Below are 19,151 nucleotides of genomic sequence, written 5' to 3'. Positions count from 1 at the left end.
TCTTGTTGGTGGGCGGTTTGTATAACATAATGGCATCATTTATGCCAAGGAATAAGAAAGCATGCCACATAGAAAAAGACGATGGCAAACTTTGATTCAGTTATATAAATTACTCTTATTGCAACTGTTTGACCTATTTATTTGTTTTATTAGATTAGATTTTTAGGCTTCCCATCTCTGACATGGAGTTTCGGGATGGCTAACATCAGTTTAAAATCATTTACAAATTACTTGAAATTATTAAAAATAATTTACAGTTTATATTAAAATTTCCTAATTAAAGAATACTCTGTGATTATCTCCCGAAGAGCCTGGGGTCAAAATAGTTCAAAGTTAATTGTATCCCCAGGATTCAGATGAAGGGGCAGTAGCGCCCATTTTGGTGTCATCGAGTGCTAGTGTTGGCCTCAACCATATGCCTGGCAGAAGAGTGCCATTTTGCAGGCCCTTCAGATCTTTGTTGGCTCTGAAGGGGCCCAGATCTCTGCTGGCAGTCCATTTCACTTGGCTCAGGTTGAAGCCAGTCACTCTTTGGGCTGGGGACCACTAGGAAGTTGGAATTTGCTGGTAACTTTTTCTGTCTTGGTATAAAGATAGTTTCCTAAGTGATATATAGCCATGGGGTATAAGGCTGATATCTCATATCATTAATGCTTACAAAATTAATATTACAAGAGACTGAGTTTTTATTTTCTTCTGTAGTGGGCAACAGTTACGTTCCATCTCCCTCATCACATATTGAAATCTGTCGCCAGTGCCATTGTCAATGAACTCAAGAAGATAAATCAAAATATTGCTGCCTTACCTGTAGCCTCATCTGTGATGGATAGATTGTCTTACCTCTTGCCCAGTGCACGACCTGAACTTGGTGTGGGACCTGGTCGATCAGTGGATAGGTATGGAAAAATATCAATACTAATGGGAAAATGTAATCCATGGGCATTTGTATATAATTTCTTAATCAGATTTTAAAAATACAGTATTTGCTGGTGTATAAGACTACTTTCCCCCCCTGAAAAACATGCCTCCAAGTGGGGGTGTCGTCCTATACGCCAGGTGCACTTCAGTTGGGATAGACATAGCTGACCATAGTGGCCTCCCGATGCCCGCCCACAACATTCTACATACCATCCAGTATTGCGAGGTATCCAGCGCAGTCACGGTGAGTCATCAGCGTGGCTGCAGCGAGCATCAGCAGCGTGACAGGGGTGCCAGCCTTTTCTGCGTGACCAGCCCATTCTGCTCAGCGGGAAGCAGTGGTGCTCCAGCCTGCCCTTTGTCTACGCAGAGCTCACACATGCACACTTGCGCACTAGTGCCAGTCACAGGGAGATGCAGGGGCGGGGCGGAGGTGCTGTGGTTGCGCTGCGGCTGTACAATGATGACGAACTCTATATTTTGAGTGGAAAAGTTGGGGGGTCGTCTTATATGCCCAGTCGTCTTATACGCCGGCAAATACGGGTATATATTTTTTGAAATTTGGAATGACTCTGAACTAAAGAAATGGAAAGAATTTCAAGATGTCAAAACCTTTATTTGGGATATTTATATCCTGCCTTTCTTCTAAATTAACCCCCCCCCCTCATAGTGCTTTATAAAATATATAGCAAAATTTATTTGGCTTTCATGCTCCTTATCTTTCTTCTTGGTGCTAGATTCAGTGTTGAAATGTTCTATTCATTTTTCTTTCTTGAAGGTCCTTAATGTATAGTGAGGCTAACAGACGGGAGACTTTCACCTCATGGCCTCATGTAGGATATAGGTGGGCGCAGCCAGATCCTATGGCTCAAGCTGGGTTCTACCATCAGGTAAATAAAAATGACTGCAACGTGGGCATTTGACATGACACGCTTCTGTGTTTTCTAGTTGCAAAAGGACATTATTGAAAAGAGGTGGAAGCTATAGTGCATAAAATGAGCTCATTCTATTGTGCTTGTAGCTGGATTGGGGGCAGGGTGGTTCTTCTCCCCAAAGGAAAAGTTTTTATGTCCAGAGGGAGAAGTTGTCCTTCCTTCCGCTCAGTTTGAATGCTGGACTGGCCAGTTGGAGTTCTGTCTTCATGGGAGATTTGGGAAAAGCAAACACAATTGCTTTGAAACAAGAGCTATAGAGGTGGAAATATCTTTTTAATAGGAGCAAAAAGATTGAGAGATTGGGGAAAAGTCAGACAGCAATCAAGAACAGAAGGTTGTGTGCCATGTGAATGTTCAAAATGGGCATGGAGATGCTCACAAAAATGTTACTGTGTGGGTGGTTTGGGGAAGATGTTCATAGGGAATGCAGGGTTTTCATACTCGATCTGTCTGAAAGGCATCTGATCGTAAATACTCAAGCTTGTCTATTGAACTTTATTTTAAAGCCACTTATCATCCACTCCTGTGCTTATAGATATAAGAGATGTTCAATATTTTAACATCAGTTATGTACCTCATGTCATAGATTTAGCAGTTATACTGCACTTTTATTTAAAATCTCTGCTGCTTGTTAGCTACGCAGGTAAGTACTTACAAAGTACTATTTTAGACTTGTGTGTCCTGAATTACCTCTGTATACCTGTTAATTTAGAGAATAAAATGTTTGAAAAGCAAACTCCAACCAGGTCTCATAGAGGTGATTCTTACTTGCTACAGGAGCTATATAAGTGGCTCATTACAGTATGCTAAGATAAACTAGCTTTAAGCTCATTCTATCATTTTTGGTAGTCCTGCCTCTCAGCACCATGTTATTGGGACAGAGACCTTTATTGCAGTTAGAGAATACCTATGGATCCCACCAATAAAGACTGAACATATATCTTGCTTTTGAATAACAATGAGATTTCTGTTGTTAGCAAATTTAAAAAATAAGAGACTTCCTTCTATACAGAAATTATTTGACAGGATCTGGGACTAATTGATTTAAAATCAAATTGCTTTGAAATATCTGCATATTAGAGGGGAAATGTACACACAAGGAAAGACCGTTGAGATTGCTGTCTGTTTTAGATCATTGGATTGTTTTCTGGAAACATACCATCTTTCACAGAAACAAGATTTCCACTGTGTGATCCTGTCACTGATTTGTATTCTCCCCCTTTTATTGAGTATATTGTTTAGCTGGAAATGCCTTAAAAAGGAAATAGTAGCCTTGAGTATGTTGTTTGAAAGATTTTGGCTTTTTCATATAATTTTGATTTAATTTACTTTTAAACTCTGAGATGTTAACTGGAGAGGAGAAGAAAATTGTAACATTATCTTTGTTTGTAAAGTTATTGCGTGTACTTATTCAAGTATATGAATTTCTGTATATTTTTACCTTTGCAAAAATTCCTGGCAAATGATTGCATCACACGGTATGCATGTTTGGAGGTGGGGGGGGAGGTGAAAGGGTGAAATATTGACATTAGCAGATTACTTAGAAACTCATGGGTAGGTCAAGGACAGGATTTCTGATCTTGTAAATATACCTTCAAAAGTAGGGACAGTTTGTGTGTATCAAACCTTTGTTTGATACAAACCTTTGTTTGATACACATATTTTGAAATAGATTTTTTGGCAGCTCATAGAGTGATATGCTATTCTTAAGTTTTAATATACTGTACTTGAGTGGCAGAGAGATCAGTTTAGTGTTACACTGCAGCAGTGATTTTTTTTTTCAAGTTGTGTTTCACAGAACTCCTGGGTTGCTCAAGGAGAAGATCAGTAATAGTGGACAGCTTCTCAGGAAGGCTGCTAGTAATGTTTCTTGTAATGTGCAGCCATTTAGTGTTGGCTGATTTTTAAGAGCCCAAGTAAAAATGCTTATTTTAACTTAGTGTTTTGCCTCTCTTTCACAGCCTGCTTCATCAGGGGATGACCGAGCCATGTGTTTCACATGTAGTGTGTGTTTGGTCTGCTGGGAACCAACAGATGAACCTTGGTGAGAATAAAATTTTGAAGGCATAGCTTATACGGCTTTCTGTTCTACATATTAAGTTCTTTTAGATAAGAAATTAACACTGAGAGATGCTTGATGTAGTTGTCGGGTCCTTCAGAATTGTCCGTTGGCTCCTGCACTTTGGCTGTCGGGGTTGTCGGAGGCGATGGACATCGGGGTAAGAGTCGAAGTGAGGTCTCAGAACAGAGTTGTAGGTTCCTCCTCCGCTCTCTCTTTCTCCTGTGGGCCAGCAATAGTTCCTTCACTATTTCCTGGTCCTGCCTCCTCATTGACACTTGCTTGTCTTTTAAATACCCCTCCGAGTTACCTCCCCACCACCTCGTCAGCCAACCAGGGAGAAACCTCCCACACCTGCCTCAGCATCTCCCGGTAGCCGCTGACCCACCCCCAAGGACTCCGCCCTCCTCCGGACTGGGCTCTCCCCCCTTTACTAGGCACCCCGAATTGGAGACAGTTCTGCCACTCCCGTCTTTGCTCGGCAATGCTCCATAAAGTTTGGTTTGCCACCAGATGGCATCTGTTGAGTTTTCAAGATGGTGATTGTGAGCCGTTTCACCTATCTCGTCTTCCAGCTTAGTCTCATTGCCCGTCGTACAGCCGGGGTCTTGTGCAATCCCCAACAGTAGTTATAATTCAGGTGTTTATAACCTATTATTTTGGCTTCAAGGAAAGTAACAGCACTGGAAAGGAGATAGAAAACTTTCAACTGTTTAACTGCATTATGCTTAACTCCCCTCCCCCTACTAAACACAATATAAAGGTAAAGGTATCCTCTGTGCAAGCACTGAGTCATGTCTGAGCCTTGGGGTGACGCCCTCTAGCGTTTTCTTGGCAGACTCAATACAGGGTGGTTTGTCATTCCCTTCCCCAGTCAAATTCAAATTGAATTCATCTATGACTATAGAGCTTTTCTGTGGGCAACAAGGTTTCCAGAGTCAAAAAAATTGAAACAGTTTAAATATTTGCTATTGGATTCAGTTCACTTTATTCCTGGCTAGATTCTGGGGTTTCCAACTGTGCTATTTTTATACTGTTATATTTCAGTGTCTATATACATAATATCAATACTTTATCAATATAAAGTCATGGCATTGCATTAAGTTTTCAGTAGTGGCTGTAGTACAAATCAGAGCAGTTCCAAAATTTCATTTTCTTGCCTAGACAGTTTCTTCATCATTTACCTTGAGATTTTCTTCTTTCATGTACTGATCTGCCACTTCACCTGGCTTGCCTGTTAAGCTCTTCACCATCTGACTGATAACAAGCCTGAGAAAGTGTGATGTACTTAAGAGCACAGGTCCCATTCAGTGGGTGTTGTTGGTGTTTAACTTGTCCTACTGCCTATCTTGTTGAAGCAGCTATATTTTCATCAGTTTTCCAGTGACTAGACAGAAGTAAAAATTCAGAACTAGCACACAGAACTTGTCCCCCTAGAGCAGTGAACAACTATAGAATGAGGGAGAAAAGAACTTAAGAGATATGCTAGAATGGGAAACAAATGGGTAACAAATCAGGCCATGATTTTGCTGATTACAGATTCCTCTAGTGTGGGCAGGTGTGACTGAAAAATAACAGGAGCCATTGATAGCAACCCCCTTCCCCAGCCAACCTATCATGGTGTAACTAAGCAAAGAACTAGTGCCACCATTGTTTCTGATCAGGCTCTGGGGAACCTGACTGACAATGAGCTACCAGAGACCTTTGAGGAGACCCCCTTCTTACTGTCATGCAGGCAACCTACCCCCACATAATCTTGCACCATACCTAAGTGCTCATGTTCATTAAAAAAAAACATTGATATAGAAGTTCCCAAATTCAAGCTCCTTGGAAAGTATATTTGACCTTCAGGGAAGGGGTCAGCAGGTGATAGGCATGGGGCCTGGGGCATAGAAAGCCTCTGCTCACAGCCTTTCACGTCTGGAAGTGGCCTAGACCAGTGGTCCCCAACCTTTTTGAGGCTGGGGACTGGCCGCGCACGCGCATTGTGCATGTGCAGCCGAAGTCGCGCATGTGCGGCACTTTTGTGCATGCTTCCCTCTCCCCCCCCCCCCCTGCAGTAAGAAGCTTCCCGGGCCGCAAGCTTGCGGCCTGGGAAGTTTTTTACTGCGGGGGAGGGGCGGGGAGAGGGAGCCACGGCCTGGTGCCATGTTGGGGACCACTAGCCTAGACAATGTTTGCAGAAGTATATTTATTAAGAGAAACTAATGCTGTTGCATTTTAACACTTACCTTGCTATTTCTTTAAGGTCTGAACATGAGAGACACTCCCCAAATTGCCCGTTTGTGAAAGGTGAACACACACAGAATGTGCCCCTCTCGGTCACGCTGGCAACAAGTCCAGCACAGTTTCCCTGTACAGATGGCACAGACAGAATAGTCTGCTTTGGATCTGGAAGTTGCCCTCACTTTTTAGCTGCTGCAACGAAACGAGGAAAGATCTGTATATGGGATGTTTCGAAACTTATGAAGGTACTTCACCTTTTAAGAGTGAGGTTTCTGCTTGTGCTAACTGTGAATCTCTTTCAAAATTGAAATACATTATTTAATCCATTTAGGTGCACTTAAAGTTTGAGATCAATGCTTATGATCCAGTGATCGTGCAGCAGCTTGTCTTGTCTGGTGAGCAGAGCTCAGGGGTTGATTCAAGACGGCCAACGCTAGCATGGATAGAAGATTCATCTAGCTGTTCAGATATACCAAAATTAGAAGGAGACAGGTATGTTCACAAAGCTTCCTCTTTACACTGGATAAGATCTAGGAAATGCCAGAATGTTTCACATTTTGTTTGAATAGTGGTATAGCTGTTTGTTCTTAATGAAAAGTGATTGTGACCATGGAATAATGAGATGTTGGTTACCAATGTAAATTTAAGTCCTGTCTAGTGAAGGGAGGGCTATCAGTTTGTAAAGGAAAAGGGAATGTAGGCAGAAAGATTCCTGTAGCAGTACATATCTGCCACTTGTAGGTAGGGAGAACATTTGAAGAGAGAATACCCAGCAAATTTTTCCTCTCCAGTCTCTGTATTACTGATCATTTTTCTCTTTTTTGTACTTTCCGCATTGTCACCAGATGCTTAGTTTCCCCATAACTAAATTTGACCACTTACATGCTCATTGTCAATGGGTCTTTTGCAAAGAGACTTGGGGGGGCTTTCCCTTTCCACAACTAGATCCTTCCTTGAACTTAAAAAAAAAATCTTTTGTCCATCAAGATCTCAGTGCCCAGCACCTCCCTGAGTTGCACTAAAAGTGCAGTCCTAAGCAGAGTTACACCCTTCTAAATTAATTGATGTCTCTGGGTTTAAGAGGGTGGCACTGTACTTAGTGTTGGGCTGTATGTCTTAAGCTGCTAGATTGTTTTCACTGACAAAAGGAAGACATTTTAAGTTGAATTTTTGAATTATTTTTCGTTACTTGAAAAGCAGGGTTTGTGTCACAAATCACAGCTTCCAAAATCTCATCCAAGAAATCCTTTTGTACAAAATGAAAGAATACTCAGTACAATCAGAGTAATAATAGTTTGTCATATTCAAATAGACAAGACTTTGTATGTCATTTGTGGGGCGGTTATTCATGTAGGTATATTACCTGTAATTCTGCCTGTGGTATTTAGAAAAGTTTTATTGTGCAAAGTCAGACTTTGCACAATAAAACTTTTATTATATAAAGTTGGAATATAAATTGAATTTTGAAGGAGGATTGTGAGAGTTCATGGCAAAATAGTAGTTTGGTGGAGAATTTTGAGAAACCTCTTAAGTCTTTTAAATATTTTTGTTCTTTCTGCATTCATATTACACATAAAATATGTTGCTTATGCAGCATTTTAACTTGAGGAAGTGATTTACCATTGTATTGAATCTTATTTTGCTATAACCATCTGTGTGAAGTTGCTTCTGCTCCCATTTTACAGGCAGAAATTGAGGCAAAGAGAGGGAGGAGGGGGGAAAGGTTCAAAATATAACATTGAATCCAAGCTCCAGTACAGCTGATGACATGACTGCACTGACTCAACAGCATTAACTTAAGTCCTTTTTAACCTTAAGATCTGCCCCAGGTTGTTCAAATTACTGCCTTTCCCATTGCCAATCATTTATTTGCCTTTTCAGCCATTTTAGTTTCTTCACTGGTGACTTGTTAATTCCTCATGAAAACAATAGCTTTTTTAAAGGGAGGTTGACCCTGAAGGAAGTAAAATTGTCATGGGATAAATGGAGGAAGCATTTGTCAAGCTAATTGCCAAATACATTCTTGATTAGACACAGAACAAAGTTGTCTAATGCGCACTCATATGAGGAGGCCAATTTTGGTGTACGGCCAGTTAACTGATTTGTTTGGCCCCTTGGCTAAGCCTGTTTCCTTCCCCTTCTCTAGACCTTCATCTTGGTTTGACCTAGACTGTCATAAGGAGAAGAAAATATTACTGTCTATTTTTAGAGACTAACGCATCTCTAATGACTCAGACCTGTTGAAAATTTCATTCTAGATTACATTAAATTGTTGCCTTACATTCACCATCTTTATATTGTTTATCTTACCTTTAGTGATGATTTACTGGAAGATTCAGACAGTGAAGAGCATTCCAGATCAGAATCAGTGACTGGTAGGAGCATGTTTTTGGCATAGAATGTTGATTACAAGGATACTTGGATCAAATGAACAATTAGGCTTACATGTGCACCCTTAAGTCTTTGAAAATATTTTGAAGTTATGTTTAAGATATTGGGACTCATGAAACTTTGCTGGAAAATGGGGAAGGAAGAATTGGATTTACAGGGAGCATATTCACCTTTCCTAATTGCCTATTCCAAATCCTTTCGTTGGAGACAGGACAATCAACAATGTGGCCAAAAGGGTCCTTCACTGTGTCCCAACTAGATGTGAGCTTTCTCTCTACCTTCCCCATTAGAAGGATTAATACTACAGTATGTTTGCATGCAGAATTGTGGCATACTAATATATTGTATACATGACCTCAAAGATGGGTGGTAATCCTTCCTGGATAGGTTGCTTTCCATTTATTCAATGTTTGTTTGTAAAAGTGTTGCTTAGGCCTGATACAATTTGAGAGTTGAATTGCACAGTCAGTTGTGTATGTGTGAGAAATGAAAGGAAATAAAGCGTCATTTAACCAGATACATTGTATTTGTCATATGGTAAGCAAACATAAATCTAGTTATCCTCACATTTTCCTAACCATTAAGGGCTACTTCAGATGTTATGTTTTTAGGAAAACAGCTGCATGATTTAAATGTACATCTAAAAATGTAACATGTGAATATGACCAGCTTATCTTTGCAAATATGTATCAGAAGTGGAGACCTACAAGAAACTTGTAGAAGCATCCATCCCATTCCCTCTTCTGCTTCCTTCACTTCCCCCCTCCCCTTCTCTCAGCCTGTGAGTTTTTCTCATTCTGCCCCTCACTGTCTCACTCTTGCTCTGTTCTCAGGCTTCCTCTGGAGGTGATAGGTTCTCCTTTGGAAGTTTTTAAGCAGAGGCTAGATAGCCATCTGACAGAAATGCTAATTCTGTCAATTTAGGCAGATTGTGGACAGAAGGGATTGTGTAGGTGCTTGGTTCTTGTGGCCATTTCCTGCATTCTGCATGGGGTTGGACTAGATGATCCTGGAGGTTCGTTCCAACTCTATGATTCTAATGTCCTCCCTCCCTCCACACAGGTTCCATTCCCAAATGCCCTCTCTCTTACTTTCTGCCTTCCTCTGTTCTCTCTTTACATTGTGCTGCAGCTGCCTCCTCTCCCTTCACTGGCCTTCATGGCACCTCCCTTCACTGATGAGAGTCAGAGTGGAGGAGGATGAGCCTAGCTAGCGAGCAGCTTAGACAGAGGCTGTTTCCTCCATACACACTGTTGTGCCTGGCCTTCTCAGTAACCAAAGAGAGAGAGCAGCTGAGGAAGCAGCATTGGTACCTCCTCACCCAAGCTTCACATTTCTCCATCTTTTTCTGTCTGTCTTCTCCTTCATCATCTTGTAAGTAAGATGGGGTGGATTTCCAGTGGGGGCTCCTGCTGCCACATTGTCCTTCACATCTTCCAACCTCCTGCCTACGTCCTGGCCACTGTGCCCACAGCTCTCCCTCTCCATTTGTAGTGTCAAATGCTGCCATAAGGCAGCAGCTCCAGTGAAACTGCACGTAGACAGTCAACACTGCTCTGTTTTGGGGAACTTTGCCCCCCTCCAGTTCTCCCAGTTTTTAGATTTTTTTTGCAAACCTGGAAGAATCGCTTACATTTGGAGAAAAGTTTCCTTTGTTAAAGTGGCCCTGTTTCATGAATTTAAGCATCAACAGATTTGGGCACACTTCACTGTTAGGTATATGGTAACATTATAGTTGTCAGGGATCCAGAATTCACTGGTAGAGTATATGCTTCCGTAAAACAAAAAGATTTCATTACGGGAAAGCCTCACTCCTTTGTATATATCAGTTTTTCATGGGGGGGGGGGGTGGAAGATGATAGCAGGTGACAGGTGTATGTTTGGAGAAGACTTTAAGAGAAACGAGGATTAGTTCAATCTGTTGTGTTAAATATTGTAAACTGCCTTTGAAAACTTGTATGGCATGAAAGACAGATGCTTGAAAAATAAAAGTGCTATTTTGCTAGAATTTCTTAGAATACACATTACTTGATCGAAACTGCCTATTCCAACCTTTATTACATGTATTTGAAAAGCTTTTGATGAGGCTTGTTTTTCTAATGCAATTTGCTCTACTCTAAAGGACATACATCACAAAAGGAAACCATGGAAGTGAGCCTCGATATAACAGCACTCAGCATTCTTCAGCAGCCAGAAAAGCTTCAGTGGGAAATAGTTGCTAATGTACTTGAAGATACGGTGAAAGATTTAGAAGAACTTGGGGCAAATCCTTGCCTAGCCAACTGTAAGAGTGAAAAGATGAAAGAAAAGCATCTGGAACATCATAACATTCCCTTTCCTTGTTTATTAGCTGGAGGTTTATTAACATACAAATCGCCTGCTACCTCCCCTGTTAGTAGTCATTCTCAGAGGTCATTGGATGATTTAAGCAGGACTCAAGGGGGCAGTGTATCAGACCAGGGATCAACTGACAATGAATCCTGTACCAATTCAGAACTGAATTATCCTCTGGTAAGGAGGACTTTACCTATATTGCTGCTGTACAGCATTAAGGAATCTGATGAAAAAGCAGGAAAAATCTTTTCACAGATGAACAATATCATGAGTAAAAGTTTACATGATGATGGTTTTACAGTTCCACAGATCATAGAGATGGAGCTGGATAGTCAGGAGCAGCTGCTGTTACAGGATCCCCCTGTGACTTACATTCAGCAGTTTGCAGACGCAACAGCTAGCCTAACTTCTCCAGACTCTGATAAGTGGAACTCTATGGTTCCCAAGCCTGGGACTTTGGTTCAGTGCCTACGACTGCCAAAGTTTGCAGAGGAGGAGAACCTTTGTGTAGATTCAATCACTCCTTGTGCAGATGGAGTTCATTTGTTGATAGGACTGCGGACGTGCCCTGTTGAATCCCTGAGTGCAATAAATCAAGTAGAGGCCTTGAATAATTTAAATAAATTAAACTCGGCACTATGTAATCGAAGGAAGGGGGAACTAGATTCCAGCATTGCTGTAGTGAATGGCGCAAATATCAGTATGATCCAGCATGAGTCACCAGCAGATGTGCAGATGCCTTTAATAATTCAACCAGAACAGCGGAGTGCAAGCGGTGGCTACCTAGTCCTTTACAAAATGAACTATGCCACTAGGATTGTGACTCTAGAAGAAGAGCCTGTAAAAATCCAGCATATCAAAGACCCCCAGGACACCATTACCTCAATGATTTTGCTCCCACCAGACATATTGGATAATCAAGAAGATGACTGTGAGGAGCCTGCAGAGGAAATACAAATAACTTCTAAGAATGGCAGTGAGAGAGAGAAAAGATCAGAAATCTCCACTCTTGGGCATCTGGTAATAACCACTCAGGGAGGATTTGTAAAAATACTAGATCTTTCAAACTTTGAAATTCTGGCCAAAGTGGAACCACCTAAAAAAGAAGGAACCGAGGAACCAGATAAATTTGTTTCTGTAATATACTGCTCAGGCACTGATAGACTGTGTGCATGCACCAAAGGTAAGAACGCCATTGAATTCTGCAATCAGATTTGTAAAACAAGTTCAGTATGTGTAGTGGATGCTAAAATACTTCTGATATCTTCTGAAGTGCTTTCTGTATTGTTAGTCATCCTTAGAAATGATGCTGAATTCTGACATGTCAAACCATGGTTTGTGCTAACCTTTATTAGAACCCAATCCATAATGTAATAATGACAGAACCCATGCACAAGCAGCTGTCTATCCCCCGTTAATTAATTTTTGACTGTGCACTCTTGGCCTCTAAGAAATTTGTGTAGGGGTAATCATGAAAACTAAAGCGTCAAATAAAGTAATTGAGAAAGAAATATCTTGCTTTCTGAGTAGCTACTTTACTGAGTTGGCCATTACCCAAGTGAAAAAAATAAGACTGCATTTTTATAACTGCTAGGTTTTATAGATTTTTCCTGGTATTTCCAGGAAAATCCAGAGGAGTTAATATTTCAAGGAAAGGGCTGCCAAATTATGTGTTTGGCCATTGATGTATTTTATACTGTGCTGAGGAATAAGGGCACACAACATGTATAAATTGCTTGTTTAAAATACACATTATCTAGGAATAATATATCTGATTGCATGTAATTTAACATGCAAAAGTGATTGCTTGTGTATTTTTCACATCTTTGTGCTCTTTAAAAATGCTTGGATTGTTAGCACATGCCAGTCATCATGTAATAAAAATTCTGAGATTCTATGAGTAGGAAGGCAGGTTATGAGACTAGATCTAGCAAAATGCAGAGGGAGAAACAGAGGCCAGGACTGTTGATTATGGGGACAGGAGTCCAAAGACCCATACATCTATATGAATCATATGATTTGTTTTCATACAATGGTTGAATTGAGTCTGGATGGTGCAAGGGAAGTTAGAGACTGGATATCTATAACTCAATATTTTAGAAACCCTGATGTTGACTTCTGCACATATGGTTTTGAAGGTGTCAGCAAATGCAAGTACTGCATTGTACAGTTTGAGCTATCTTCCAGGTATAAAGAAATCCAACATATAGGCCAATATTAAATATGAATGTGTAAATTACATTTCTTCCAGTTGTATTATTTATATGCATGTCATGCACTTAAACTAGAAATATACAGTGACAATGTGAGTGTGTAACTGAATATTAGTTGTAATACACAACAGTGTGAAAGTATTAAAAGATTAGTATTAAAACAGGCAATTTAAAAAGCCTCAAGCTGTCTTGTTTTTTACTAGATAGGTTTCATTGTCTTTCTACTGCTTTACTAGCATTTATGATGCATTGAATGTGAAGTATGTGCAAATATTGTTGATTCTTTCTGCTTAGTATGCATTTAATAAATATCTGAGAGGTAGAAACTGTGAACTGATCACAGCATGAATTCCGCCCACATGGGCGGAATCTAAAATTCCACGAATGGTAAATGGATTTTTGAAATTCTGTACCATATGCTGTGCCCACGTGAGCATCAGGGCTTTTCATTACCCTCCCTACATCTGAGAAGATGTCAGACATGCTCTGGAATGGGCCTGGCTGAGATGTCAGTACTCACAGGCCAGAATAAATAAGCACCTGGATTCACTATGCATATGCTGAAGTGATTTAAACGCTCACAGGCTCATCTGGATTCTGGCCAGCATCTGGGCTTTATTTGAAATGTAAATTAACAGTTGTTATTCTGAATTTGGATTAATTTTGAATTTAAGCGTCTGTATTCAGAATCAAACCTAGAGTTTGTTTCATGGTTCTTAAATCACTAGTTAATAGTTATTCAGTGGGTATATGTAGAATGTCTTAAGCATGATGATGCAAGAACTGTGTTCTGGGATTTCTAGGGAGTAAGAGTTGTTGCTTCAACCTATTGAATTAAAAAGCAACCTGGGCAAAAGTCCTACTAGAATCTTAGTAGTAGAGCACTGGAAGAGAGCTCTGTCTCGAATTCAGGTTGCTTGTCGAACCTTCCTTCTTCCTTTCCTCTAGTCTCCCCCTTCCAAGCAAGCGCAGTAAGAACATCAGCTGAAACCATCTTGATAAAGGACAGTTTAGAGCCGAAGGAGGTACAAAAAAGGCCTCTAAGGATGATCAGGGATGGAATATTCTCACTATGAAGAAGGGCTTATAATCACTTGGAAAGCTGTGTTCTACTGAGGCTAAAGCTTTCCTGATAATGATTGCACAAGTGGCTGAAATCTCAATATAATTCACTGACAGATGGTTGTTTTGAGTCTTGTAGTTAATCAGCAATAATGTTAAGAGCTTATAAGGCTCCAAAGGAGCTATGGTCTGTATTTTTGCCAAGAAGATACTTTGAATAGAGATTGATGTACTGGCTCATTTCTGTTCAGACTGAGCATTAGTTTAGAATTGTGCTCAGTTGAATGCCTTCGGGATGCTCAAAAGCAAGAGTCTGATGGCTGTGTTCCCCGCTGTTTGCCTACAATAGCTACAGTTGGAGGTATGTCTCTGATGTCACAGGTTGAAAGCATTACGTTCATGAATTTTACTAATCCTTTAAAAATAAACCTAACCTAGTTTCCTTCAGTAGCTTTCTCCTAAAACATCTATGGTGAATGTACTAACCTAGTGTCTTTAGAAAGGGAATTATCATTATTTATTTGAGACAAAGGTATCACTGTTTTACCTGGACTCTTTTTAACTTGTGCTTTAATTCCTGGCTATTCTTAGGTGGAGAACTTCATTTCCTCCAGATTGGAGGGACTTGTGATGATGTAGATGAGGCTGATATACTTGTGGATACATCACTTTCTAAAGTGGCAGAGCAGTTAACAGAAGGCACCAAGCCTTTATCTAACCCTTCCAGTCCAGGCATTACAGGTAAATTTCTAATACCTGTTTAGCAAGAAGTCTTATTCTGCGCATGCTTCCAATGCCAAATGAATGTGTTGTAATCTGAATAAATTAAATTACATTGTGCTTTCAGGATTCAAAATTTACTGCCCTGCTGCAAAACTGTTTTGATTTAAAGGAGCTATCAGTTTTCAGTGTCTTTTATTCTTAAGTAGAGGGCTTCCTTTAAACTCTAATGCACAAAATCATGCTATAATCAGATTTTATTTGTGTGCATCCTAGGATAAGTAGGCCACCGCATCAACTGTGGCTTGAAAGGCCTGCCATATTACAAATTCTTATGCTGATTATTTGTTGGCTAGTACCCATTGTGTATCTGTTCCCTTCAATTCTAAAACAGGAGTCGATCTTCTGGTAGACCAGCCATTTTCCCTTGAAACCTTGACATCTTTAGTGGAGCTGACGCGTTTCGAGACTTTGACACCACGATTTTCTGCCACAGTTCCTCCATGCTGGGTTGAGGTGCAACAGGAGCAACAGCAAAGACGGCATCCACAGCACTTACATCAGCAGCATCATGGGGATGCAGCCCAGCATACTCGGACTTGGAAATTACAGACAGACAGGTGAAAAGCCCATGCATAGCACCTCATACCTAAGCCAACAGATTTCTTTATTTGTTTAAAAGTAGCATTTCTCACATCCTGTACTGCAGAATTATTGCTAATGAGGAGAAGCCTCTTGGTCCCCAAACTCTCTTGGTACTGTTTCTCGCACTTGGCTATAAATCTGCAGAACACTGTGGGTTATTTCACAGATTTATAAAGCTTAGTGGGTCCTTTTACAGTTGAAGCTGTAGTATGATGTTCCCATTTATTGGGTCTTATCTACATGTGCAGCAGAGTGCGGTGACCAAATACTGAGGAGACAGGATGGATTGTACCCAGGCCCATAGCCAGAGATTGAATGTTGAGGGGATGTGAATACCTTGGGGCAGAGAATGCTAGGGCTTCCAGATCCTCATTGTCTTAAACTCTGAGACTGAGCAGGGCCTGATGTCACGGGTGAGATCCAATGATGTCATAGTGTGGAGATGTTTCACTGAATAGCTGGATTAATTGCAGTACCTCCACACCCGGCTGAGAAGTGCAGAGGCTTAAGGCTGCCTGAGTATTGTGCCCTAGTATAGCGATCCCCAACCTGTGGGCCGCGGACCACATGTGGTCCGTCAACTAATTGGAGATGGGCCCCGAAGGACGCCTTCTCCCCCCCCCCCCGGCCCTTTACAACACATTTCGGGTGTCATTGTCTCCCATCACTCCCAGATGGGACTATCTCATTGCAGACAAACAAGCTCAGGGTTCCCATTGTCATGATTTAAAATTTCCTTGAAAAGAAAATGTTCCTTATGTTCCTTCTTGTGGCGTGTCTATATCTTATTTTGAAGGAATGTTTAAACATTACCATAGCGACCAGAGAGCGCTAGGGCAGTGGTTGAGAGTAGAGGAGTAAACTACCCCCCCCCCCACCGGGCCTCAGTAAAAGGCGTTGAGTGGTCCCCGGCATTGAGTGGTCCCCGGTGATAAAAAGGTTGGGGACCACTGCCCTAGTACACACTGAATGCCCTTTTCCAGGGAAGAATTTCTTTTCTCTAGGGAGGGGTTCTGGAGTTTAAACATCCTGAGCATTATGCCTCTTTAGTCTTTTAGCCTGAAACCCATAGTACAGTGTGTGCGTGTGCATGTGTACACACTGAATACAGGAGCTTCATTTGTAACTAAAAGATATTCTCAACATGCTTAGGCATACTTACAGACATGCATTCTTTTATACAGGCAAGCTAGAACAATGTGGCTTGCGATAAAGAAGGTACCAGACTGAATGAAACTGGATTGCTGCTTCTACCCAGCCCTCAACTAGTCTTGAGGCCAATTCCCCAAAGTAAACAGTAGAAGTGAGCTTTCTACTATATAGTAGTGAATATTATAAATGCCACTCAGTGTTCTGCACAGTATTCTCACTCATCATTGTGGACTTTAAAAAAGCACAGGAACTATTGTATAGTACAAGAACAAAACCCCAACTTCTAACTCAGTGGTTGATTTTTAATGCCACTGGGAAGTCCAGGGCAGGCAGCTTGGCATGAAGGGAAATAGGTAGCAAATATTTAACTAAGACTGAGCCCCAGACCTGTCACGGGCCCTGGTTTGAACAATTTAAGCAGATCCAGCACTCTTTAAGTGACGTGCTACTAAAGTGAAATTTTCCCTCCCATTCTCAGACAAGGCCTGCTGACTCTGAGGCCTTCTGGTTTAGCCTGTTAGAGAGTCAATGCACAACTGAAACAAATGAGACAAGCAAAGGAAGAAAAGGGAAGACCCAGATGACAATGGATTTGGTCAGGTCCAAATGGCTTGCAGCTTCCTTTCCCCTATCCGTTTCAGGCCGCATGGGTAGAAGCTGCCTACACTGTTTGTTCCTTATATCTCTGCAGCAAAACTTATAAAAGGTTAACTGGAGCAGCTTTAATAAAATAAGAGATACATATCAGTCTCTACATGACTTTTCTTTCTTCATTTGTAGCAACAGCTGGGATGAACATGTCTTTGAACTGGTTTTGCCAAAAGCCTGCATGGTTGGACATGTGAACTTCAAATTTGTTTTGAATTCGAACATCACAAACATTCCGCAGATTCAAGTGACTTTATTGAAAAATAAAGCTCCAGGCTTAGGGAAAGTCAGTGGTAAGCCAAGAATGAACAGATTGTCGATTTTAATGTTTTGTATTTAAAGGGAAGGTTGCTTTTATTTATATATACTACTTACTAATATATATTAGTAATGAATGGATATAACGTACCAAGGTAAGATCTTGAATTCTGTTCTGTTTTCATCATTCGTATTTTTTTAAATTGACTTTGAAAAAGTACTTTGCTGCTGAATGTGCTGTAAAAGGTTTTATGCTGACTTGGCAAAGTTGATCTGTTTGAAACAAAGAAGTAGTAGAACCAAGTTTAATGATAAACAGCTCAAAATTCATCAGTGTTTTCATTTATAGGACGAGCCACGGCCCGGTACCGACTGATCCACGGACCGGTACCGGTCCCCGGACCGGGGGCTGGGGACCACTGGTCTAGCCAACATGGGGATTCAAGGCACGGCCCTACAGTGGCTGTAGTCTTTTCTCCATAGTTGGGGACAGAGGGTGGCACTAGGGAGAAACACCTTCCATCAGTAAGCCCTGAACTGTCCGAGTACCACAGGCAGCAATACTCTCCCTGGACGTTTTTAATGTCTAAATGTGTCCCCTTACCCAGTTAATCCAGAGTCTTGGGCTGGGGTGTCATCGATATGTAGATCAGTGGTCCCCAACCCGCGGCCCGGTGCCTTCTTGTTTCGGGAAGGGGGGGGGGAAGAGAAGCTTGCCGAGCCGCAAGATAATGGGCTGCTTTGGCGGCCGATTTGCTAGCGGCCCGGAGGGGCTGGGAGAGGGAGCCGCGGCCGCCGGCATGGCGGCAGCGCAAACGCGCATGCGCGGATTGCTGCGCACGCAGCAAACGCACATGCGCGGCAGTCCGCACATGCGTGTTTGCGCTGGGGCTGCCGCGCGTGCACGGGGCCCTGGGCCACCCTATCCCGCCACTCCGGAGCAGCGGTCCGCGGCAACCGGAAGGTTGCAGACCACTGATCTAGATGACACCCAGCTATTTCTGTTAATGCATGGCCATCCATCAACACCCCCAGACAATCTGTCCTGTTGCCTGGAGGCTACGGTGGATTAGCTCAAGCAGAGTTGGCTGAAGCTGAATCCAGCCAAGATGGAGGTCCTTTGGCTGGACTAGCATGCTGAGAAGCAGATGGTGAGGGTCCCAGCTTTAGATGGAGTCCAATTGATAACTGTGACCTCCATCAAGTGCCTGGGCATGATCCTGGATTCCTCCTTGTCAGTGGAGGCCCAGATCTTGAATATCGCTCACCTGGCATTCTTCTATCGATGTCAGGCACAATAATTAGTACCCTACCTCCCAGCATCCGACCTAGCCATGATGATCCATGCATTGGTCACCTGTAGACTTCTGCTACTCACTCTGCACTCTGCACTTGAGACTGACCCAGAGATTCAACTGGTCAAAAATGCAGCGGCAGAGGTCCTTACAGGGACCCAGCGGACTGCATACATGATACCAGTGCTAGCCCAATTGCATTGGCTCCAGATTGGAGGCCAGATTAGATTCAAGGTTTTGGTGTTGACCTTTAAATCCCTAAATGGCCTGGGACCAGCATATCTGCAAGGCTGTC

The 19,151-nt window shown here is 41.8% G+C and overlaps 1 protein-coding gene across 5 annotated transcripts in view; it reads left to right on the top strand.

The window, feature by feature from the left end:
* Nucleotides 1–19,151, top strand: part of BIRC6 (baculoviral IAP repeat containing 6) — a 170,721-nt gene that overhangs the window by 17,988 nt on the left and 133,582 nt on the right. For all 5 annotated transcript variants that reach the window (XM_077343614.1, XM_077343600.1, XM_077343607.1 and 2 more), the window contains exons 4-13: nucleotides 703–896; nucleotides 1,697–1,808; nucleotides 3,815–3,897; nucleotides 6,161–6,383; nucleotides 6,470–6,630; nucleotides 8,455–8,513; nucleotides 10,652–12,046; nucleotides 14,730–14,879; nucleotides 15,253–15,478; nucleotides 17,436–17,596. In XM_077343614.1, the coding sequence (XP_077199729.1) occupies nucleotides 703–896; nucleotides 1,697–1,808; nucleotides 3,815–3,897; nucleotides 6,161–6,383; nucleotides 6,470–6,630; nucleotides 8,455–8,513; nucleotides 10,652–12,046; nucleotides 14,730–14,879; nucleotides 15,253–15,478; nucleotides 17,436–17,596 (2,764 nt within the window). The remainder of the gene's footprint in view (nucleotides 1–702; nucleotides 897–1,696; nucleotides 1,809–3,814; nucleotides 3,898–6,160; nucleotides 6,384–6,469; nucleotides 6,631–8,454; nucleotides 8,514–10,651; nucleotides 12,047–14,729; nucleotides 14,880–15,252; nucleotides 15,479–17,435; nucleotides 17,597–19,151) is intronic.

Source organism: Paroedura picta, chromosome 1 (genome assembly GCF_049243985.1).
Source record: "Paroedura picta isolate Pp20150507F chromosome 1, Ppicta_v3.0, whole genome shotgun sequence".
Lineage (NCBI taxonomy): Eukaryota > Metazoa > Chordata > Lepidosauria > Squamata > Gekkonidae > Paroedura > Paroedura picta.
This window is presented reverse-complemented; position numbering and strand designations above follow the sequence as displayed.